Genomic DNA, 25814 nt, shown 5'->3' with positions numbered 1-25814 from the left:
AAGTCAGCGCGAGGAAAAACACACCGGCGGCGATGATGCCGTGGCAAAAGTGCAGCCAAGCGGTAGATTGTAGTTGATTGTGATGTCACACGATTACGGTTTGCGCGAGCGAGCGGTGTGTTCGTTCAGGTTCGTTCGATGTTCAGCAGCAGCGGTGTGATGATGTGTTCGTCGATCCAGTAGCAAACGACGATGTCGACGACGGCGACGCCAAACGGTAGTGACGAAGGTTCCGGATGGCACGTGGTTCGTTGGTTCGTTGGATGGACGGATGGTTGTTTGATGTTGACGCGAGTTCCAGCAATCAAGTTTCGAATTCAGGACGCAAATTGAAAAGGACCACCCAGAAGGATATGAAAAAATTGAACAGAAAAACATGTTTGTTAGCAAGTTTGAGGGAACTGTAATCATTTAGTGAGCTATTTAAATGAAGATGCGATTATTGCTAATTAAGCTAACGTGGAGAAAAGCCATGGCTACGTCTATAACAGTTTGAATTGTGTACGAAGTTTTCTGTGAAACTCGTGGTACTTTATTCGAGGTATTTTCCAGGAATTCCGAGTAGGGTTAAAAAACAACTTTCAGCAATTTTCCCACTGAATTTTCATTACCATTACCCGAGATACTGAAGTATTTTTATAGGAGTTTCATCATTTGATTCCTATTTTTAAGGAGCTTGTCCAAGAATTCAAATGGAAACCTTGGATGGAATGGAAATATATTCTTTCCCAATTCATCTATTATTCCAACCAAAACGTATATTTGTACTTTAAATCTTAAAAAAATGCACTTAAAAATTTCCAGAAGCTACTCAGGGATCATATAGTTTGTTCAATTACTAGCATTATCAGAGCACCCCCTCCTGAAGAAACTGGTAACAGTACAGTCAGTGGTGAGTCGTCAATAATTTCAACATGGTGCGCGACATTCGTGACAAAAATCAATTGGAAGTGCAATAAAGGTCGACAGTCCTAAACCACGGTCGTCATAGTCTCTTAATTAAACTTTTTCAACATTTTCAACTTAAAGCTCTCCTGTTTCTCATTAGGACCAGTAGCACTACTACAGCAGTCAGCTGCTATAGCGTGATCCCTTCGTTACAGCTACCGGCCATAACCGTTAAAGAAAGAAGGCTCTTCAAATAAGATTCGCTCGGCAAACTATCGGGGACACTGACAGCATCGTCAACAGTTTTCCCCCGCCATTCAACAGTTGCGATACAACGACAATCAAGGTTAATTTTGCTGACGCAGGCGATACCGAGACCACCGACGGAAAGCGCTACTTCACGTTCGATAGCGACCCATCTGTAGCAAATTCTTACTACATTCAGCTCATACCTAATGTTAGTACAATAAGGACGACGATGACGACGACGACGCAACCGAGATGGTGCAGATGACGACAAGCATCCAGCAGCTATAGGTCAGTCAGGTCGTGTACGGTCAGACAACAGTGAGTAGCTATTGAATCAGCGTGTTGATAACAAGAACTTAAGAGCGGTCGTTAAAGTTTTAACCTCTTGTCATAGAGTCTTCAACAGAAGACCGGTGGTGGTGGGGAGGCATGACCTTTAATAATGTAACTTGAGAAAATGTCTGCGTTCGATAATAGTGGAGTGTTGATTGCAAAATTGGAGTTCTTGTGATACTCTAGTAGTACAACAATTAAACAATAAAAATTTATACATTTTGTGCGAAAAACTCTGTGCTAATTACGAAAATAACCGAATCAAATATCGAGAGCTTTCAAGGAAGTCTCACGGGTTTACATATGAGTTTCAAGACCTTTCAGGGTTTCATATATCAGGGATACATTCACAGGAGCAGTCTTCAAAGATCATCATTGCAAGCACGAGTTTTTGAAAAGCATGCGCTGACAAACTCATTGCTGCGCGATGAATTTAAACATTTGCATTTTATTGCTCCTGTGCTCCTTTGACCAAAAGTAGTGCATCAATGATTCAAATCATTTGGATTATTTTGGGCTCGATTACGTCTGAATGTTACGAAGTAGAAGAACCTCCAATTGTTTTTTTTTTCTTCAATCTTATTATTTATGAAAACAGCGATAGCTTTGACAACGTTATTGACACTCATTGGTTGTCAGAAATCGTTTTCAGAGACCTTGAGGAAGCAGCAATTAGTTAAAATAAACCCACTCATAAAACGAAATAAGCATCACACCGCAATAGTTATTGCGTATGTCCAACTGTAAACTGATTTTGTCTGCAGATCTCCATTACGTCCGGAAATTACAGGTAGGGTAAGTGTACGAGTTATCGCCATAGTGGTTCCCTATTTGGCCATAATGAAAATTTAGAAGGCTTCAGAGCTTTGACCTATTATGCAAGTCTTAGTAGCAGGAATTCAAATGTATCTTGTCATTAAAAGCTTTAAAATGATGCAAAATGTCGAATTATCTTCAATACCCAGTATGGCCAAATAGGGAACCACTATGGCGATAACTGGTACAGTCAGCCTATATTATTCTGCGAGCCACTCTCGGGGTTCGGGTTTGCTGGCTAAGGAGCTCACATGGATAGGGTTCTGCGGAAGCGCACCAAGCGGCTTTTCCAATCGTATTTAAATTACAAACCAGTGGATTGTAACTCATTTTTGCTTCTGTATTTATATTGTGGATTTTAGAATTTTCTATAGGATTAGAATGTTCTATAGGATGTCGGAGTCTGAAAAAAAAACTTGCATTTTCGATATTTCTGTTCGAATGTGTTTAGTATTCTTCATGATTTTTGGGTGACGTTTAGTTCTTTTTAGCAGAGCCCCGACCATTTATAGGTGCTATAAGTTTTCCTAGATCATCTATACAGCATCAAGTAAAGAATACATAAGACGATTTAAGATACTAATTTATTGTTAAAGCTAACATAGAGAAAATGCATGGCTGGTATCTTTAGGTTGAAGAAAAACGTGGGCCAACAACATCCGTAATTGAGCGGGCAGATAACTGGCAGAAACGATCCATCAACGCGTCGATTCCCACAATTCTTAATGTTTTCCTGATGCCCTCTATTTGCTGGATAACGCCAACACTAAAAAATAAAATTTAAAACAATTTCATCTTTACAATATTTATAAATCAATTAAATACCTCAAACATTCCCGACTTTCAACTGGCACAAATTCGGTGATAATGAAAATTACGAAAATTATCAGTCGCTAACAACACGACCTGGTTGCTAGGCCTACCATGAGTGTTCGCTAGCTCATGTAGCGCACTCAACCAGTGTGAAGCATTGTGATTGATTTGCATCATTGATGCAGTATTTTGCTGAAATGATCGGCACAAATCATAGCAATGCTGATTGAAAGAAATAAGGAGCATGCATTCTCATGCTCCTCGTTTTTTAGATCAAAGCAATGCAATGCAAAAGAATTTTTGAAGACTGCACAGGAGCACCATTGAAACCCCATAAAAAACATCTGGAACGCTCCTGGAACCCCCTGAAACTCGCAGAAACCCTCTGGAACGTCCCTGAAACCCCATCGAACACTTCTACCCTCGAACGTCCCTGAAACCTCTTGAAAACCCCGGTAACGCTTCTGAAACCCACTGGAACACCTTGAAATTTCCGTGAAGCTCTATGAAACGCCACTGAAACCCAATGAAACATCTGAAACCTCCTGGAACGCCACCCAAGCCCCTTGAAAAGCCCTGTAACGCTCATGAAACCCCCTTAAACCCATTGGAACACCCTGAAACGACCATGAAATACCATGGAAGGCCTATGATACCTGCTGTAATTCCACTGGAACAGCCCTGGATCTCTCTGAAACTCGCTGGAACGTCCCTGAAACCCCTGGAACGCTCCTTAAACCTCCTGGCACTAGCTGGAGCACCTTAAATATCCCTGATATCCCATGATAGATTATTTTGCAACCCCTTGAAACACTCCAAAAACTCTCAGGAACCCCTTGAAACATCCCTGAAACCCCATCGAGCACCTCTAGGACCTCTAGCCTCTGAGACCTCTTGAAACCTCATGAAATGCCTCTGAAGTTTTCTATCACCTGTAGAACACTACTGAAACTCCCCAGAGATTATCTGAAACACTATGTCACACCCTGGAACCCACGCTCATGTAACCCCCCTCGAACGTCCCTGGAATGCCCATAGTAGCAACTGACACCTCCCTAGAATACCCCTGGTGCGCCCCTGCATGATTTAAATTAGCAAATTAAATCTGGCACTCCTACTTTCAAAGACGTTTCACAGAACTTTGTTAGAAGGTTTAGGGAGCTTCAGGAGGGTCTTGGGGGCATTAACCACAAGGTTTTAGAGTGATTTTAAGGGTCTCAGAAACATTTCTGTGGGGTTTCAGAAAGGTTATATAAAGGTTTATTGGGTTAAGGAGTGTCAGAGAGTTTCATAGCGCTTCAAATGGGTCTCAAGGGTTTTAAGGGGTTTCAGGGAGGTTTCAGGTTGGTTTCTGGGCTTAGCCCATATTCCCCTGGTTTTCATGTAATTATTCCGCAATGTGACACTAATGTGCATTTTGAATACAGGATTTTGCACATGTCGTAGAGGCTGTCCATTTATTATGTAAAGCCATGGGGTACTTTCAGAGATTGCTTCTTGAGATTTTCAAAGTATTTTTCCTGCAGTTATTCTAGCAAATATGGTTCCTCCTATGATTTTTCGGAAAGTTTTCTCCTTGAGACTTGAATTCTTACTGGAAATCCTTCTAGAAAATACTCAGGCCTTTTTCGAAGATTCCTTAAAAAATCCTAAGAAGTTCCGCCAAAACATTTGCTTGGGCTTCCTACAGAGATTCCTACAGTAATTCCACCAAGAATTTCTCCAGCATCACAGGAAGCAAAGGACTAAGGGGTGACATCAACCTTCTTAGCATAGTCACCTCCATCGATTTTCACGTATTTTATTTCCTAAAAAGCTGAGCAGTTCTACGAGATGTCTCCACTCAATGAATGTATTGTTAAATCAATAACACTGCACAGTAGGTCTGGTCGCTTTAATGCTAATGCTAATTTTTGATGTACTGCACACATTTATAATGACAAAAAAAATGATAAGATAAGGCGACTCTAACATTTTCCAGGATTCTTTCAATGAATAGCTGTGTATGTGTGCACTATACTACACTAGACTCGAGGAATTCTGCAGAAACATCCTCCTAGAGTTCTTTCTAGAAAGTCTTTAAAAGCTTTCCGGAAGTTTCTCAAAGGGTATCTTAGTAATTTCTACAAGTATGCACAAATTGCTCCAAAGATTCATTCCATAATTTCTGCATGAATTTCATCAAAAGAATCCAAAGTATCAAAAGGAAATCCTCTAAAAACCCATAATTGTTTATTAATCCTTCAAATTTTTCCTTAGGAATTACTCCAATGACTGTTTCAAAAACTCCCATCAGTTCCCTTCAGGAACTCCTTCAAGGATTCTTCCTGATTTTTTTAAGTATTCTTCCAAGAATTCCAATAAAAATAATTTAGTAATTGATTCGATAACTTCTCCTGGAATCGTACCAAAGATTCCGTTGAAAATTCTCAAATAACTGCAGAAATTCACCCATTAAATTCAGGATTTTTTTTCACGGTTTTCTGGAAGTACCTCTAAAGATTCCTTTAGAAATTTCATCAAAAAATCTTCAGTTGTTTTCCTCCAGAATTTCCCCAAAGAATCATTTGTGAATTTCTGCATGAATTCCAATAGAAATTTAGCTTAGGAGTCCTGCGGGAATTCCTCTAAGCAATCTTATGAGAACTCCTCGAAGGATTCCTTCAGGAATTCCTCTGAAAATCTCTAAAAGATTAATATTTCAAAGAATTCTTTCGGAACTCTCAAAAACTCCCCTCAGTTCTCTTCAGAGATTCCTCCAATGATCCCATCTAATTTTTTCATGTATTCTTTCAAATGTTCCCTTAACGTAATCTAGTAATTGCTTCGGAAACAGGAATTTTTCTCAGGAATCCTGATAAAGTTCCTCTAAAGAATCTTACAGTAACTCCTCGAAGGTTTATTTTTTTTATTCCTTCATAGAAACTTCCTTAAGGAATTCCTCTAAGGGTCCCTACTGTTTTTTTTTATTCTTCCAGAAATTTTCTTAAAAATAATCCAGTAATAACTTCAGTAACTTCTTCTAGAATCCTGCTAAGGATTCCCTAAAACAAATTCTCAAAGGATTTCTGCGGAAATTCATCCAATGAATTCGGGATTTGTTTCAAAGATTTTCTTAAATTTGTTTTTATAAACTTTACCAAAGATTCATTTCGGAATTCCTGCATGAATTTCAATAGAAATTAAGCTCAAGAGTCCTGATGGAATTTCTCTAAGCAAACTTACGTGAACTTCTCGAAGGATTCCTTCAAGAATTTCTCTAAAAATTCTTTAACATTTTTTTTTAAATTCTTTAAAGATTTCCCTAGGAATTTCTTTGGAAATGGCTCCTTCAAAAACTCCCATTGATTCCCTTCAGGAATTTCACCAAGGATCCCTCCTGATACTTTCATGTGTTTTTCCAGGAGTTCCCTTAAATGTAATCTAGTAATTGTTTCGAAAACTTCTCCAAGAATCCTACCAAGGTTTCCTTCAAAAATTTCACAAAGGATTTCAGCAGAAATTCTTCCAAGATTTTCAGGAATTTCTCAAAAGCTTTTATGAAAATATCTCAAAGGATTTCTTTCGCAATTTCACCAAAGGAATCTTCCGCAATATTTCTCTCAATGTGCAGAAATTCCTTCAAAGACTTATTTTGGAATTCTTGCATAAATTCCATGAATTTATCTCAAACGTCCTGAGCAAATCCTACTAAGGAATCTTATAGAAACTCCTCGAAGGATTCCCTCAGGAAGTTCTCCAAAAGATCTTAATATTTTTTTAAGATTTCATTTAAAATTTCTTCCATGACTTTTTTCAAAAACTCCGCTCAGTTCCCTTCAACAGGAGTCCACGAAGAGAACTCCTTCTTAAGTTTTCTCATGTATTCCTCCAGAAATTTCATAAAAGAAAAAAAACGAGAGACGAACCAGCCAAGGGCTGAAAGTCTCTTAAATAAAGAGAAATCATCCAGTAACTGCTTCGGAAACTTCTCCAAGGATTATTTCAGGAACTGTCTCCAACGATTTACTTGAGAATTTCTCTACAGAATCTTTCGAAAATTCCTCCAAATATTTTTTTTAAGACGAAAATTAATTCGGAAATTCTCCCAAAAATTACTTCAGGCAAAGCCATATTTAGGGTTTTACCAGGGTTCCTTTAGGAATAATCTAAAAGATTCTTTTATGAATTTTTCCAAAAATGTTCTTGATAATAAGTATAAGTAATTTCTTTGAAAATTCCTTCTGCTTGATTGCAGCAGAGCTTTCTTTCAGAAACTCTCCCACTAGCAAAAAATTCCCGAGAAATCCTTTCAAGAATTCCTTCAAAACATTTTCTACCAAATCTATCGAGAGATACATTTAAGATTCATTCCGCGATTCCGTCCATTGTTTCTCCATAAATTCCGCCATAGATTCCTTCCAGGATTTTATTTCAAACTCTTTTAAAGATGATGTTTTCTGGAATTCTTCCTTAAGATTCTTTCAAAGATTCTATAGAAAATTTCCCCAGGGGGCGTTTCAGTAATTCCTTCAGAAACTCCTCCAAAGGTTTTCTTTATGGTTTTCATCAGATTTCCTTTTGGTATTTCTCCGATGATTTCTTCTACAATAACACCATATTATTCAATTTTTTAAAGATTCCAACAGAACTACCTTTAAAAACTCCATAGAGAATTTTTGCAATGATTCACTTCGGAGTTCACCAAATATATCATTTGGTAATCCTGCCAGGATTTCACTTCGTCAACCCATTCAACATCACATATGACTTATGTTGACTAGGGAACTAACATGTCACAAAAGCTTGAGCTTGAGCTTGAGCTTGATTGACCGCCCGTGGATGCTACTCCAGTATCGCCAGACCAGCTTCACTCACACAAGGACCAATGAGATATCTGCCGGGGACTAGCAGGCATCTTCAGTGTGTGAGCGTTGGTGATCTTCTATTTTTAGGCGACAATGGCGCCTGCCACGCCAGGTTGCTGGTCAATGTGGGGAGGGGGTAAGGAAGTGATGATTGCAATCGTTTGTATCCACATCTGGCCGAATATACCTCTGCGCCATCACAAATTCATGCGGATGTCGGAATGTTGGTAGGACTTGGTTGGCAGAAGGTTCACACATTGGTGTGTGGATACCAGGGGAAGGTGATAGAATTGTGTTTTTCTAATTATTTTGAAGATGTGCGGCACAGTTCGCTTGATTGCAGAACTTGTAGGCGTTTTCTAATAGGATTGTGACACTGTGCTGTGAAAGTATGGAAGGAAGGGAAACGGCTTTTTCAACCCGTTTCTATTCTAGCGACGGCTATGAACATATTTATATAAATGAGTTGTTTATGTAGAGAGCAGAGAGAAAGTATATAGAAGGATACAAAGTAGGAGGAAAGGGACGGGCCGGGGATTGAACCCAGGACCTTCTGCATATAAATCAGAAGCGGTAGCCACTAGACCACCAAGCCCGTCTCTAGGGAACTGACATGTCACAAAAGTCACAAAAATGCTCAAAGTGGTCATAGAACGAAGCGACACCTTGAATTTTCAAATCCACATATCTAAAGAAGCAAGTCTGGCATCACACTAAAATACTGATCACTCGCTCGCCCACAGATTGTGACCATATAACGCGGGTCATAGAGGTCGTTATTTTTTCAGATCAAGGATTTTTGGTTCTATTTCGGGTCCTAAATGACTGTGCAAAATTTCAGCGCGATCGGTTGAAAGCGCATCGCGATTGAAAGTAGTATGGAATTGTATATGGGAAAACTTGTTTTTTTTTTTAATTTTCCTCTATTTTAAATATTTTTTTTTAATACTAGAATTATGCTGTCACCGATTATGTTAAAGTATAGCCTCAGATGTCCAGAAAAACTTTGCCGAAGACCGCAATGCGATCCGAGTCTTCCGACAAAAGTTATTACCTGCTAATCGTCCAAAGAGGCTTAACATTCAACTCGTAAAAGAATGACATCAATAAAAAAAATCTTAATTTTTAGCAGAAATTTCCAAAAGCATAACTTTTTCCACATATATCGGATCCTTTTGCGGTCTTCAGCATAGTTTCTGGGCTCATCGTGAGCTAAACTTTGACATAATCGGGTATATGGTACACGACAGCTTTGAGCAACTTTCAAGAAAAATACAAAAAAAAGTTTTTATTCCTATGCAAACTTCAATCGCAATGCGCAAAATGTAGGCTAAACCAATCATGACCAAATTTTGCACAGTTGTTTGGGAATATCAGAAACTTTGATCTGATTGAATCTGATCAATTTCAAATTATCTTATACAACGTTGACCCACCCTAGTGACCAAACGGTCAACTTTTCAAAATTCGTGATTTGATTCTCTAGAATTGTTTTTTTCGAGGTGTAGATTCGTCATAGAAGCGTGAAAAGGAAAAAGGCTAAATCTCGACGAAGTCTTGACAATATGCTAAATTATTAATAAATGGACTACCGTGCGTCTCCATGAAACCGGTTACGGCGTAATTAATAGACAGTAAAACCATGATTCGTTTGGAAGGACCCTACTCTTTAAAACATTTGGTGTGAAGTCGAGGAAACGCGTACTTGTTCATTTCTCCTTAGTAGATTTTAAGCAGACGAAGTAGTGCTTTTTAGAAACATATTAAACTAGCTGTACCCGGCAAACTTTGTCTTGCCTACTGCGTTTTTTGACGTTTCAAGGTTCTAGCCAAGAACAAGTCCCCGGTCAAAATCACATGCACCTACAACTAGCTGTAAAAGACCAGTGGGCGGGACAACGGTGCCTACCCAACAGTTGTAGGTGGGGTGTTTGGCTTAGCTACATGACTTGGTCCGGCAAGCCCATAAACATCAATTGGTAGACGTATTGCCTAGTGAAAAGACAACGCAGATGGGCGAAAGCCAGGGGATGCGTTGATAATAGCAGAATAGCAGAATAGCAGAAGAACAAGTCCCCGGTCAAAATGTATGGAAGATCGATTTTCGAAAACTCGCAATTTTTCCATGTTTTTTGGCTTATAAACCTTCCTTGGGTAAAAACTAACAGAACAAAACTAAAACGACCAAAATTGGACTTACCGTTCGTAAGTTATGTGCGGTCCCACGTATGCCACTGCATTTTTATATACAGGGGATGGCCAAAATGTTTGGGATAGGCAACTTTTTTTTCTCTCACAAAAAAGTTCAACAAGCTATAACTTTTCATAGAGCGCATCAAGAATCTCAAACTTTGACTGTTTGTCAACCTATTATGTGTGCATCATTGGTACAAATTTGGGCTCGATTGATTAATATTTCGCAAAGTTAGAACCGTTCAGGTAAAACACTATTTTTCAGACAACTCATTTTTGAGCTGTCATATCTCGGAAACCAGTGAACCGAATTGAATGAAATTTTGAACGTACACTAACAATATGTAAATGCTTCACAAACCATTAAAACACAGGTACTTTTTAAACGTTGAAAAAAGTTATCATGGATTGACACTTTTTGAATTTTTCTTAAAAAAAAAAAAGTATTTTTTTTTACATCAATGTCAATAAATTTTAGTGTTGATATCCAAAGACTTTCCACTTCTGTTCTCAAGTTATCTCTAATCAGATATATTAGAGCCTATTTAGATTGAAGGAAGAACACATTTAGTAATTTTTGTGTGGTATTGTAAATTTGACTTATTTTCCTATATATGGGTAAAAATTTCAACCCGGTATAACTTAATTCGCCGTGAGAAAATATTTCATTTTATAACGTCGTATTAGTTGTCAATATATTGTTGATAAACGTTAAAAAATTCATTCAATTCGGTTCTCTGGTTTCCGAGATATGACAGTTCAAAAATGAGTTGTCTAAATAATAGTGTTTTACCCGAACGGTTCTAACTTCGCGAAAAATTAATCAATCGAGCCCAAATTTGTACCAATGATGCACATATAATAGGTCGACAAACAGTCAAAATTTGAGGTTTTTTGATGCACTCTATGAAAAGTTACAGCATGTTGGATTTTTTTTGTGGGAGAAAAAAAGTTGCCTATCCCAAACATTTTGACCATCCCCTGTATATAGATTTTAAAGATACGCAAAACACAATGTCCAAATCCTAAAGTATAGTAGAATATAAACAGAAATCTTCAATTGTGCTTTGGCAGGTCTAAATTGTCTGAAAAGCTAAGGAAGACTTTCGCCGACCATACAAACATATCGATTTCAAGAAGCACAACCATAAAAGCCATTTCCAAAAGGACTGATATATCGAACCAAGAAAACAATGTATGTCGTCTGTCCCGAAACCCGTCGTCGCAGATGATGATAATGTGAATAATTAATATTTATGAACTTGCGCAGAGGCACAAGGCAGAGCAACGTCCGATCATCGTGCACGTGTTCGCAACGTCACACAGGAATAAAAATTCGCACAAATAAAAAGAGACCTTATGCCTTAGCGAGGAGAAAGAAAAATACCTGATATAATCCAAATAAAAAAAAAAGTATATACCGAAACCAAAGCAACGTATTATACAGTTCTTTGAATAAAACATAAAGTTGGTCACGACTGCGTCCCGCGTTCGACAATGTCCTTCCCCGTCGTCGTAGAAAAATCACTGATTCGGCAGGTAAAAGGTAGCCAAAACTTCAATCCGGACGTCCCCGGGGTGCTGTGAGTGAGCGTGCAGAAAAGCGTACGAATCTGGAAAATTGTTAAGCTACGCCGCTACCGCTCTGGGGACCGGAAGATAGCGACAAGTTTTCGAAGTGAATAAAAAAAGCGTACGTATCGTACGCTCTCTACTCCTCCACCCAACAATGCGCTGGGACCGAATGGGAATGAAATGTGCGTGAAAAAAGGCGAAAAGTTCATTAAATGTGAAACCTACTTTAATAATTCAATGCGGTCGTTTTCCTCGGCGCGCGTGAATATTTCCGCAGGGCCTCCGGTGTAGTACGTACCGAGACCGACCACCAGCAGCAGCGACAGGGCGAGAATGCATGCCTGGAAAAGATAAGTTGGGAAAGAGTTAAATAATGATAAGAATAAACATTTTTAATAAATGGCATTGAAATTCAATAATGAAGCAGAATTTGGATTTCTCAAATGAGGAAATTAAACAAAAAAGAGGTGTAAATGACAAAACTTCACTTTTGACTAAATGAGGTTCAAAGCTTTTTGTCCAATTTTTATCCCATACCATATGTATATTGTATAAGGATAAAGTTTCAATCAACAACAATCTTAAAAATTTCTGGAAAGTTTGAAGTCGGAAGTAATTGTTGATAACTTTGTATCTGGATCCCTCCACTTTTTCATTTTTTTTTATTCGACACATATGCAGCTTCATCGCAAACGTTTTTGAACATTTTACGCAGATGGAATTCTACTGAATACCAGAATTCTCAGAGTTAAGCCCAACTCCACAAGCATTCATGCGTAGCCACAACGTATCGCATCAACTTCAAACCATGATTGATGATTTTCTCGATTGGCAGTATCAAATTTCAACCCCAGGCTTTTAACTTCATCACCACGACCACCACCACCACCACCACCGCTGCCGTGGTTCTAACTTCTGATGACGTCCCGCAATTTTTCTTCGTCCTAAATTAACTTTTGGCTCTCCCCTACCTCGAGCAAAACCCGCGCACCGCGCGGAGCACATCGACCACCAAGCACAATGTGGCATATTTTATACTTTTTTATATGCATGCGTTTACTACGTGAGTAAGAGCGTGCGTGCCACGGGTGAAAGCGTTTTACAATAAAACTTTTTAAATCATCTTTCATTGTCGTGCGCCCCGGGAGCTTTCTAGGGGTGACGTGGCGGCAGCAGATGAAAGTGAATTGTTGAATTTGATGTTTTTTTCACTGTCCATCTCTGTTTGTTTAAATATAAATTGTTTCAAAATTTTCAAAAACTTTTCGTAAGTGTTTGACTATGAATAACAATTATGAATAACAATAATTTTCTGGATATGAAGGATGAGATCCATGGTATATCAGAATCTTTACATTCTGTGAGTACGCCACAAATTTTTGCAAGTTAATTCTGGCATGTAATCGGGGACAAACAGTTCTTAAAAGTTGATCCAAAAATCGAATCTTCGACCAGTTTCGGTTTCTACAACAATTTTATAGTGCCATCTCCATGCTTCAAAAGCCTTGTTCTGTATACGTTGCTGAGCTATTGTTCATCCTATCATAAAATCTGTCTATTTGGATATGGTTTACGACCGTTCTTTTTGTTGGAAATCCGAGCAGAGTAAAAAAGCTCAATAATAGCCACTTTTGATACGGAGATCAAAAAGTGATATTTGTTTGTTTGAGATAAGAGGTAAAAGCACTGAAAATAATATCTTATTTTTACTCCTGGAATATCATCATCATAGCACATTTAGCTCTTGGTAAGATCTAATCAATAGCAGTGAGCTATTTGATTGAACTTCAAATATCAAATTTTGTTATTGGTTAGATGGTTCAAGAATATTTTTTCAGTACTTTTACCTCTTATCTCAAACAAACCAATATCACATTTTGATCGTCAGTACTTGACCTCTGCCCGGGAAGCATTCTACTACAACAAAATAATACAAAAATAAGAAACTAAACATAAAGCACCCAATAGCTTTCCCAAGTAACATTTTGATGACCAATTAGTCTTGTAGAGGTTTTGAGAACCGTCATAAAACCTCAGGCCTTTTATTTTGGTTTTATAACACTAGTTTACAGCATTTTTGAACTCGGTAAGCTGATGATCATTTTTAATGTAGAATCATGCCCTGAGTTCGAAAACGCGAACGAAAAAAATTACAGTAGAGTGGAAATTTTTTCGACTTTCCATACAAGGTTGATGATTTGAAATCGATTTTTGTTCTATTTTTAAGCAAAGTCGCTCACTTCAAACATCTCATTCTCCGTAATCAATGCTCCGATTGAGCTGAAATTTTTACTGTAACTCGCCTACATATGATATGTCAAATAAACGTCGAGAAAGAATTTTTAAGTTGTTTTTTTCTTATTGAAAAAAATACATTTCTTCAAAAAATTTTGGGAATTTTGCTAAAATTTAAGAAGATCGTCCCTAAAACTCGCCAATATCTTGAATTTCATCAATCTGACGCAAAACCTGTATTCAGATGATCGAATGGTATTGTATTCAGGTTTTAATTTATGGAAAAAGATTTAAAATTGGTTGAACAAAACGCAATATATTTGAATTTTAGTAAATTACATATTTTGAAAAGTTGCAAAACTCGATATTGAGCTAAAACTCAAAAACTGTTCTACTTAAAATTTTTAGAAGGTCGGTTTCGAAATCAGCACTAAATTGTGCTTCAAAAATTTTGGTCGTTGACAAAAGTTCACAACTTTCATTTTATTTTGTAAACTTGTGTAATGGTTCTTAGTACCTCTTGTAGTTTATTTGAATAAAAATGTTACTTGGGTTGTTTTGAGAAGTACGAAAATTGGAACACTTTGCTTGAAATTGGTTCCGTTACCTTATTAAGGTTTAGAGTACATTTCCACTTCAGCTAACCACTCCTTCTGAGCACTACTTCATTTTTACTGACGGCTCTCTGGAGGCTTTTTGGTCAAAGGAATCAATGAAACGCCCAGCGTACTTCCTGAATGCTGAATGTAGTCTTGAGTTCTTAGTCAAAACATTCACACCATCATCATGGCTTCGGTCTCTTCATAATGCTTGTTGAGATGGTTCAACTTTCTCAAGCAGGCCTCTGGGTTTCAAAGCAGATCGAAAAACGTTTTATTTGATGATCAGCTTGAACTAGAAAATTGTTTATTATAAAACATATCTGAAATGATTATTTTTATCCTACTTACAATTATCAGTGCCGCTATACACTTTGATTTTGGTTTCAACCCGTGTAATGACCAAAAATAACTACTAACTTCATTCACCTTTGCCAATCCTTATTCTTTTACCATTTCTCTCTATGTTCTTGTTATTCAGTCAACGATTGCACTCAACTAGGATAACCATGATTTTTTAAGACCTTGAACAACTGACATAACAAGTGGAGAGATGAATAGATGGTTGCAATTTATCATCCCACAGGTATCGAAAATAGGTACCACAATTTAAAGGGCTGGAGTTATGCCACCCATGCTTTCATTCGTTTAATGTGTCGTCTGATATCCTACTACATACTCAAACCTTTTCCAATGCGAAAATTTGGGGATCCCTCAAACGGCACCCCAGACAATGTTTATGTTCGTGTCACATGTACTTTTATGTGCGTAAGTTACGTTGCATAGGATGCAGTAGAAGCGCCTTATGCGTACATAAGTGGAGGCAATATGCGTGCGGTAACGCGACAATAATACACTAAAACCTCTTTTTATGCATGTTATTTTTATGCACCTTTTTTATGTCTTGCATAAAAAGAGGGAAAGCTACTCTGAGCCAATATTGTGCAGAAGAATATTTAATAATGACAGGAACTATTGCAACGTCGGCCGGGGGGGGGGTGTTTACAGAGGAGAGCAAAGGAAGGTTACAGGTTCGTTCTTGGGTGTTTCTGAAGGTCTCATGTACATTACATGGGTCTGAGTGGGTCTTAAGGGGGTTTCGAAGTCATTTCAGGAAGTCTCAGAGTATTCTAGGCTGGTTTCAGAGGCGTTACGGAGGCGTTTTTAGGGGTTTTGATTTAGCAGTGTTTTTTGAGGCATTTCAAGATGTCTCAGACCATTTTCGGCGTGATTCAGAGGCGTTACTGAAGTGTTACGGGAGCGGAGACGGTTTGGTTTGGTCGCTTTGGTTTTTGTTGTGGATCGTTTTGTCATCGATGACATTTTCGTCACATGCCACTGACGATCGCGATCCCTGCTGTAAAGTGCAAGGCCGGGTTGCCAACACGCCCCCACCCGTATTGCGCGAAGTTCCTTCCGCTATACAACCAGCCGGCTCTTGAACATCTAGCACTGCAAGCAAAGTTGCCGGTCGTTGAGTGATGCCAGATGAAGTTTGAACATCTGCCTTGCGAACACGTCCATCTTTTCCTGGATACACCCGTACAACTCTTCCTCTGGTCCAGCTGTTCCGTAAATTGTCTTGCACGATGACTACCAAATCGCCGATTTGTAGAGACCTTGCTTCACCAAACCATTTGGTCTGCTTCGAGATGGCTGGCAAATACTCTTGGATCCACCTTGTCCAAAATCGGTCAAGCATCGCACGGGCTAGGTTCCAGTTCGATCGCAATGCTGTACGAGGATCCACATGTTGAACTGCCGGTTGATTCACACCGGAAGAGCTGAGCATTAAAAAATGGTTCGGTGTTAGCGCCTCCTGTTCCGAATTTTCCAGTGCCAGATAGGTCAGCGGTCGGGTGTTCACCATGCCTTCGATTTCTATCAGCACCGTCGACAATGTTTCTTCGTCAGGGTTCCTGCATACTGGCAAAGCACTTAGAGCAACCTTCACCGAACGCACGAGCCTCTCCCATGCTCCTCCCATATGTGGAGCATATGGAGGATTAAACTTCCACTGTGTCGCAGAATTGGTGAAAGTTCCAGCGAGAGAGTTGTTGATGGCGGAGATTTCGGTCTGAAGTTCCCGTTTCGCTCCCTGAAAATTCGTTCCTTGGTCGGAATATATCTCCGCTGGTGCGCCTCTGCGAGCAATGAACCGACGAATCGCCAGTTTGCAAGATTCCGTGGAGAGACTTGCAACTATCTCCAAATGGACCGCACGTACCGTCAAGCACGTAAAGAGTGCTACCCATCGCTTGGTGGTGCTTCGGCCGATCTTTACCGTTAGAGGGCCAAAGTAGTCTAACCCAACGAACGTAAAGGGTCGAACGTACGGGGTTAAACGCGCATCTGGAAGTGGTCCCATCCGTGGTATTTCAGGTTTCGCTTTGTAGACTCTACACCAGTTGCAAAGAGTAGCTACCCTTCGCACCAGAACTCTCAAGGCCGACACGAAGTACTTCTGCATTACCTCGTTCGTCACAGTTTCCCTGTTGGCGTGCCTGAACGTACGATGATACCAATCGACCAACAAGAAAGTCGCGTAGTGTTCTTTTGGTAGAATTAGCGGAAATTTTACATCCGTAGAAATCCAATCCGCTTCCCTCGTCCGGCGTTCCATTCGGATGAGCTCTCCTTCCCCAATAACCGGAGATTGGCCGTGAAGTCTACTGCATTTCTTAATCTTCTGCCGCTGATCAGGTGAAACACTTAGGTTTTTCAGCAGCACCGCGAACTCTTCCGGATACGCGTCCAGTTGAACCAGTCTCCACACAGCGAACTCCGCATTCCTCAGTTCTTCTCGACTTAAACTAGATGAAGAACACAATGGTTGTCGTCGAGTTCTCCGCAGGCAGTTTTCGTAGAAACGGCGCACGAATGCGACGCATCGTATCAGTCGCTCCCATTTGGAGAAGCGTTTGAAATCCAATGTTGGTTCCACTACAACATGGGTATGTACGTACAAGGGACGCAGCTCCTCCTGAGATTCAGCTAAAGGAAGTTTTCGTTGAGGCCAATCTTCTTCTCGCTCGTACAGGAAAGTTGGCCCTTTAAACCAGCGGCTGTTCGGGTCCACATTGGGTCCGTTCCCCCATTTGGTGGCGTCGTCCGCAACGTTACATTTTGTCGGAACCCAACGCCAGTCCTTAATGTCCGTGAGCTCCAAGATCTCGCCAATCCTGAATGCTACAAATTGTGTGCGACGCCGTGGATCGGATTGCAGCCACGACAGCACTGTTGTGGAGTCGCTCCAGAGTACTCTCCGATGGATTTTCAGTGTATGGTTGGAAACAACGGTTTTTATCAAGCGAGCTCCCATAACGGCGGCTTGAAGCTCTAACCGAGGAACGGATAGCGGTTTGAGAGGAGCGACTTTTGTTTTTGCTGAAACAAGGCAACAGCGGATGATGCCCTGATCCACCAGGCGGAAGTAAGCACATGCCGCGTAAGCTGATTCACTGGCGTCGACGAATACGTGCAGTTCCACCGTTTCGTAGGCTTGTTTCCCGTAGCCAGGGAAATAACAGCGGGGTACCTTTACCTCTTCAAGCTTCTTCAACATCTGGACCCACTCCTTCCACCGAATAGTTGTTTCCGCCGGAATCTGCTCATCCCAGCCAACACCGGCTCTCCATATGTCCTGAAGCAGCACCTTCCCGTGAACTAACGCCACCGCTACCAGTCCCAGAGGGTCGAAGACGCTCATCACCACGCTCAGGGCTTCTCGTTTCGTTGGTACTGCCTCTCCCGCGATAAAACGCTGAAGGTTCTCTCGTAACTGGATGCAGAACGAGAATATGTCCTCGCTTGGCTGCCAGGTCATTCCTAGCACGCGTTCTGTACTGCTGCATTTGTCCATTACGAAGTGTTTGGTTGTACCTTCGCTACCGTCTCCAATTCGCTCGATCACTTCTGGTGAATTCGACATCCAATGCCGAATATCAAATCCTCCGGTGGCGTGGACAGTTCTAACTTCTTTCACCAGTTGTACTGCTTCCTCGACTGTATCTACGCTGTCTAAATAATCGTCGACGTAGTGGTTTTCCTTTATTGCCTCGGCTGCTTTCGGGAAGTCGTCCGCCTGTTCGTCCGCATTCAAATTCTTCATGAACTGTAGTGAACACGGTGAGCACGAGGAGCCAAACGTTGCTACGTCCATCACGTACACCTCTATTGGCTGTGAAGGATGGTCGCGCCACAGGAAGCGTTGTGCCTGGCGATCTTCAGAACGGATCAACACCTGGTGGAACATCTCCCGTATGTCTCCACTGATGGCCACCTGCCTCTGACGATATCTGCTGAGCACCGCAGGAAGAGAAGTCAACAGATCCGGCCCTTTCAGTAGGACGGAGTTGAGTGACACCCCCTGGACTGTCGAAGCTGCATCCCAAACTACGCGCACTTTCTCCGGCTTCTTCGGATGGACAACAACACCCAAAGGCAAGTACCAAACTCGTTTCGGGTCCGATTCTGCCAGCTCCTTGTCCGTTGCTATATGAGCATAGCCTTTCTCTTGGTATGAAATAATCTGCTGTTTTACGTTGGAGTACAGCTCTGGTGATTTTTGCAGTCTCTTCTCCAGGCAAAGCAGACGACGCTCCGCCATGGGCCTACTGTTTGGGAATTCCACTCGGTCGTATTTCCACAAGAGCCCTGTTTGGAAACGTCCATTGGGAGTTCGAACCGTAGTTGCTCTAAGGATTTCTCGAGCGCGTACATCATCGGCGGAATCCAATGCGGCTGGTGATGTTATTCCCGTGCCTTCGACACGGAAGAAATCTTTCACTAAATCGTGGAGCGTATCATCACCTGAACGGCTGCATAGATGAAGCACATGACGGAAGGGATTTTCAGTAGAACCTCCACTTCTTCCAAACACGACCCAACCAATCCGAGTTTTCGCTGCTACCGGCTCATCCGGCTTACCTTCTCTCAACTTTAGAGGCGCTTCGATCTTAGTGTTGTCCAGACCAATCAAAATTCCGGGAAGCGCATTATCGTAGCTCTTTACCGGAAGCCCGCGAAGGTGTGGAAAATCCCTTTCGAAGTTCTCGAATCGCAACGACTGTCGAGGCAAATCCAGCTTTTTGACCGTGTGCACACCATTCAGGACGAAACGTTTCGTAGAATCCATTCCCGAGATGTAAAGTTGAACACTTTGCGATTCTTCTTCCGTACGTTTTACTCCGTTTGTCCACTGCATACACAGAGGGGTCGGTTGACCTACAATCCCCAGTCGCTTCACTATAGAGTTGTCAACCAGAGTGGCATCGGAACCGCTATCAAGGAACGCAAACGTTTGTATCGATTTCCCGTTCGCATGTAGTATGACCGGAACTATACGGAAAAGTATCTTGCTCTGCAAATGTCGATGAACTGCTACTGTTCCCGTTGTAGTGGTGACGGTAGCACTCGTCCTATTCGGCTGTGGTTCTCCCGGATGGAGAAGGCGGTGATGACGTTGCTGACAGCCGTTTACGCCGCACGCCGGAGCCTTACAGGGCCAGCGTCCATGAGGATACAGGCATCTTTTGCAGAGATGGACTTCGTTTGCGATCTTCCAACGATCAGCCAGATTTTTATGCTTAAACGCATCGCAGTCTTTTGGTTTGTGGCCATTGATTTTGCAGACTACACACGGCCGATCCGGTTTGAAATCCGATGAACTTTCTTCCGTCTTTGTTCCTTCCTTGGTCCGCCATTCCGCCCTAGTACTCTCCGTCGAGTGAGGATTCACGAAGGCCTTCGCCTTTCCCTTTTGGACGTCTGGTTTCTGGCCGCTCTGCTCAGTGATCGTTGTAACGCTACTTGCCGCTGTCACTAACACGTTCATATAGTCCGCGAAGGCTCGGAGGTCGGCCACCAGCACACGTTGTCTGTAGAGAGCCCAATCAAGCTTGATATTCGCTGGCAGCTTCTCCACAAGCTCTTGTAGCAGGATGGGATTCGCTAAGTGCATTTCTTGTCTTGTGCTAACAAGATGCACACAGAGATTTCTCACTGCAAGCCCGAAATTGATCAGGGTGTCCAGCTTATCGTGTCGGGGAGCGGGGGTGGCACGTACTTCATTCAGAAGCGTATGGATGATAGCCTCTGGACGACCATACAGCGAGTGCAATGTATTCATGACCTCTGGTACATTCGTTGGATGCAGCAGAAAACAGCTAACAGATTTCCTAGCGTCCCCCTTTAAGCTTCGCTGCAGCCGCATCAAGTTTTCTGCGTCTGTATATCCACACATCTGAGTGGACGTCTCAAAACTGCTCCAGAAGAGTGGCCACTCTGCTGGATTCCCAGAGAATGATGGTAATTCCTTGGGTACCACATGGCGAGCGGCTAGCTGTTGGGAGTTTGGACCTTGCAGCTGTTGTATCGGAAGGTTTGACTGCCGCGGCATCGAGAAGATTGGAGCTTGGTAACTGGACACACTTATCCCCGGATAATGTTGCGAGGACAAATTGTAAATGCCCCGACTGTCAATGGGCATCGAAAAATTAGGAGGAATACTGTTCTGCGACATAATTGGAACACTTGGCGCCGAATGAGGAATTGCTGCGCCTCCTCCCGCGAAAACAGAGGAGCGGGCAAGATCACCTGGCAGTACCGATGGATAGACCGGGGCATAATCGCCCCAGGGAGGATTCAATGATAGGGAAGCCGGAACTCTACTCTCAAGGGCTGAACTGATAGACGAAATGACCGGTTGGTTACCTACACTTGATTGAGGTACCGAACCCACGGGTTGATTGTAATTTGGACCGGGAATGAACCTTGGAATAACTTCGCTACTTGGTGGATGGACTAGATTACCCGCTAGGCCAGCCTGCACTGTCGGTCGGTTACTTACCGCAGCTGTAGACGTGTTTGGGAAAGACAAACCATGTTGAGCGTTGATGTACGTGTTTCTCGGCAATACCGAGACCGGCTCCATCACGTTGACTGCTGCAGACCGTGGCGTGGATTGCTGCAATGGTGTAGGTTGGACATTGCTTGGCGACGATGTTATGGTTTCCACCGGCAAAACGGAATGGGCCAGCGTCACAGGCGATATTAGGTCCTTGAACGTCGGGGCGAAGGTAGTAGCACAAGAAATTTCGCCAGCAGTTGCTATTGGTCGCTGTCCGCTGCTCTCGCCGAACGTAGGTACTGATGAGGGATGGGCCACGTTGGTTGCTACGGACATGAGCCCAGTGGGGACCACTTCCCCAGGATTGGCGCTCACGGTATCTGCTCGTTGCGTATTCATCCACTTTCGTATCCTATCTGCGTCTTGACGAGCGCTGCGACGGCTCCTGGTACTTCTTCCTTCGTCGTCTTCCTCCAGCCGAGCTTGAAGCAGTTCATATTTTTTATCAATGAACTCCTTCTCCAGAATCATCAAATCGGCGATTGCTTTATCTCTCCTCTCCTTCTCCAGCCTCATCGCCATTTCCTGCATATCCTTTTCCTGCTTCTCCTTTTCTGCCAGAAGTCTCGCGCGTAGCTCCTTTTCCTCAGCTAAACGTTGCATGTCAAGCCTCAACTTGGCCTCTCGTGCACTTGCTGTTGTGGATTGTGACACTGAAGCAGCGGGTGATGCCGAACAGAACGCACAGATGTAGGTTCTGCTTTCGTCTGCAATACTGTCTCCAACACCAGCGCATTTGAAGTGGTACCAGTGGGTACAACCGTCGCACTGGACCATTCGGCTATCCGCTTCATCGGGTTGGTTACATGCTCGACAATTTCGGTTGACCGACACCTCACCAACATTGCTCACAAATTCAGGCGGAACCATCGTCATTGTACCGCAGATCTCTATGCTCCGGACGATAGATTGGTGTGAGGTTAGAACGATTATGTTCTAAAAGTTCTGTTACGGGAGCGGAGACGGTTTCGGACGCTTCTTTAGCAAACTCGGGGTTTGGGTAGTTGAGTATGCTTTTAGCTAGAATTTTAATTTCGTTAATACATGTTTTAGGCTAAGTTTTAATCATTATTTTACTTACAACATAAGTCTTCCACGTGTGCTCTCCGTCGTAATGTAACAGGTGTGTTTGTGTTGTTTTTATAATAGCTGCATGTATAATTTTAAGCATTAATAATCGGTTCGATGTAATTCATGTTTGTACTTACAATTCTACGTATTACAAATTTAGTTCAATTAGAGATTAAGTAAGTTTTAGAAATTAAGGTTTTAGCGTATTCAATTCACTGTTTGTACATTTGTTCTTCGCTTTGGTTTTTGTTGTGGATCGTTTTGTCATCGATGACATTTTCGTCACATGCCACTGACGATCGCGATCCCTGCTGTAAAGTGCAAGGCCGGGTTGCCAACATGAAGCGTTACGGAAGCGTTACCGAGGAGTTTTCGGGGTGTTCGGAGCTTCTCAGGTGCGTTACATGGGATCCGAGGGGGTTTAAGGGGGATGTCTCAGACCATTTTTGGCGTGATTAAGAGGCGTTACGAAAGCGTTACGGAGGAGTTTTCGGGGGGGTTGGGGACTCTCAAGTGCGCTACATGGGGACCAAGGGGGTTTAAAAGGGATTTAAAAGGCATTTCAGGACGTTTCATAGTATTTTTGCGGGATTAAAAGGCGTTACGAAAGCGTTACGGAGGAATTTTCGGGGGTTTGGAGCCCCTCAGGTGCAAGGCATTTCAGGACCTTTCAGAGCCTATTCGGTGGGGTTCAGAGGCGTTACGGAAGCGTTACGGAGGAGTTTTCGGGAAAGTTCGAAGCTTCTCAGGTGCGTTACATGGGGTCCGAGGTAGTTTTACCCTCCTTTGGCATTAGGGTTATTTTTGACCCAAACCGTACACTACGTCAGCGATCTGCTGCGCCAACGTGATGCAAAGGGAAGATTGAGTTTTGGAGGCATTTCAAGACGTTTCAGAGCATTTTCGGGGGATTCAGAGTCGTTACGGAAGCGTTACGCAGAAGGACTCAGTGGTTTTGAAGCCTCTCATGTGCGTTACATGGGGTCCCGGAGAGGTTAAAGGTGGATTTTTGAGGCATTTCAGGAAGTTTCAGAGCATACCTTAAATCGCCCCTCAAACCTCTTGCAACGCCCTTTAAAGTTTTGAGATTGCAATAATTGCCCCAAGCTCCATGGAACGCCCCTGAAACCCACTTAATACTATTGAAATACCCCAGAATTCCCCGTAATCCCATGGAAACACCAAAAAAATCTTGACAGAACACCGTAAAAGGCTCCTCAAGTCCCCCGAAACAACCCCTTAAAACGCCCCTGAAGCCCCTTGGAATCCCATTTTTGGGCTCTCTGGGAACTTTTTGAAAACCCCCTTAGCCCCACCTTAACTGTCCAGGAGCAAGACCTGTTTTCGCGAACTAGATTCTCTAATTAAAGCATTTTTAAAACATTATTTAGCATTTTTAAAACATTTTTAATTTATGCAGTCCCAGCCATGTGCATAAAAAGAGGTTCCAGTGTAATGCTATATGACAAAAAACGATATCTTTTGCCATTTACAGTATGCGCTATTGCGATATAATATAGCATCGTAAGCGACCTAATAGTTTTTCCGAAGGAAATCGAACTAATAACCTTTGGATTCAAGAGCCCAAACACTACTGGTGAAACAGGCTGATAAGTTATTACATTCCAACTCACCTCAGTGATTCACATAGTTTTCACTACAACTTCTTGGCTATGACGCAATTTACTGTTGATTATCAGGATCAAGTTAAAAAACATGACTTAGTAATGTGACTTAGTTAGTAAGACTCAAAAGGTTAAAAGAAATATCAGAGAGGACATCAGTGTAGGCCCCAGTGGTGTCCCCTCAAGAGAATTAAGAGCAGCTTGTGAGGTTTACATACAGTCATTATATTTACAGTCTGGTGGATAGAACTATTGGAACCAATTCGATCGGAGCCAATTGAACTTGACAGTTCTAGCTTGAGGTTGAATATGAGGAAAAACGTAACAATAATAAACAAACTTTGCAAACTGTTGGCACATTTAAAATAGAAACTTCTCATTTATTGTTCTAGATGCGAAAAAATATTTATTTACATTGTGAAAACACAAAGGCTGTCGAAAGTTAGAACTTTGTCTAGTGTTGCCTGTATTTTGGGTTAGATATTACAGTTTCCAGTATTCAGTATTTTTATTCGCCAGACTGTAAATGTAGTGACTGTAGATTATCAGAGCATTACAGAAGGATCCAGGGAAGTTTCTAAATGTTTCAGGAGGTTTCTAGTAAATTTCAGGGCGTGCCAGAGGGTTTCAAAAAACATGAGAGTATTTAATAAGGGTTTCAGTGATCTCACAAGAAATTTAGAGGATCTCAGGGAGTGTTTAGGGCGCTTTCAGGGGATTTTAGGGGATTTCAAACGGTTTAGGAGATTTTCATAGGACTTCCAGGGGAAATTTGAAGAGCGTTTAAGAGAAATTCCATTCAGATTTGGAGGGAGGGAGTGTAACAGTCATTTAATTTATAATTTGAGAAAACATGTACCGTAAAACGGGGTAACTTTGATAATTTTTCAACAAATATTCCTCAATTTTTTTCATGCAACACTATTTTCTTTTGTTTTATTATTTTGAAACAAGTACTGGGATTTCAGTGATAAATTACAATTAAAAAATCGAACTGTTTTAAACATTTTGGGTGATCCTTAATTTTTCATATGAGTGCTGTATGACACTTTTATTTTGGGATAACTTTGATTTGAAAAAAATCTTTAAAAAAAAATACGGATTTTAATGTTAAAAATATAAACAAGATGCAAAAGCCGTAGGGAACAAGTCAGATTAATTTTTTATATCAAAACATGGATTTTTTACAAAATTTTACATACAAAAGTTACTTTGTGGAGTATTTAGTGAAGAACTTAGCTATTAAGAATCATTATCTATTTAAAAGTCTATTGTTTACGGTACACCAATGTATGATTACATGCTACACTTGGTAAGATCTCTTTATTTGAGTTGTTTTTGTTTTATTTTTTAACAAATTTTGAACACTGCACTTCTAACTACATGAAATTACAAAACTATTGCATACTTTTAGGTATTTATCGGTGTATGGAGGAGATTTTTGTCCCAATTTACAAAATTAATTTCAATTCGTAATAACACGCATCGCTAAGAGATTTAAGGCCAGATTTCAAATCTACTTATGATATTCATTGAAAAAATAGCCTTGATTACAGCAATGTGATTTTTGTTACAATTTCAGTTATTTTAACATCAACCTGCATCTTGTTTTTAACATAATAAGTTATTGAAAACTTTCGTAACAAAGTCAGACAGTCAC

General features: G+C 41.3%; 2 protein-coding genes across 2 annotated transcripts in view; both read right to left on the bottom strand.

The window, feature by feature from the left end:
* The window catches only part of LOC109404759 (sodium-coupled monocarboxylate transporter 1), a 247588-nt gene that overhangs the window by 150701 nt on the left and 71073 nt on the right, over positions 1–25814 (bottom strand). Inside the window, exon 6 of the mRNA XM_029870294.2 lies at positions 11940–12055. Coding sequence (XP_029726154.1) covers positions 11940–12055 — 116 coding nt within the window. The remainder of the gene's footprint in view (positions 1–11939; positions 12056–25814) is intronic.
* On the bottom strand, positions 15801–22948 carry LOC134288945 (uncharacterized). The gene is made up of 3 exons (XM_062854875.1): positions 22667–22948; positions 22540–22607; positions 15801–22478 (listed from the first exon to the last, which is right to left on the bottom strand). The coding sequence occupies exon 3, from the start codon at positions 22332–22334 to the stop codon at positions 15801–15803; it is 6534 nt and encodes a 2177-aa protein (XP_062710859.1). The 5' UTR covers positions 22335–22478; positions 22540–22607; positions 22667–22948.

This window comes from Aedes albopictus, chromosome 2, assembly GCF_035046485.1.
Source record: "Aedes albopictus strain Foshan chromosome 2, AalbF5, whole genome shotgun sequence".
Lineage (NCBI taxonomy): Eukaryota > Metazoa > Arthropoda > Insecta > Diptera > Culicidae > Aedes > Aedes albopictus.
Note: the sequence above shows the minus strand (reverse complement) of the source record. Positions and strands in the feature narration are given on the sequence as shown.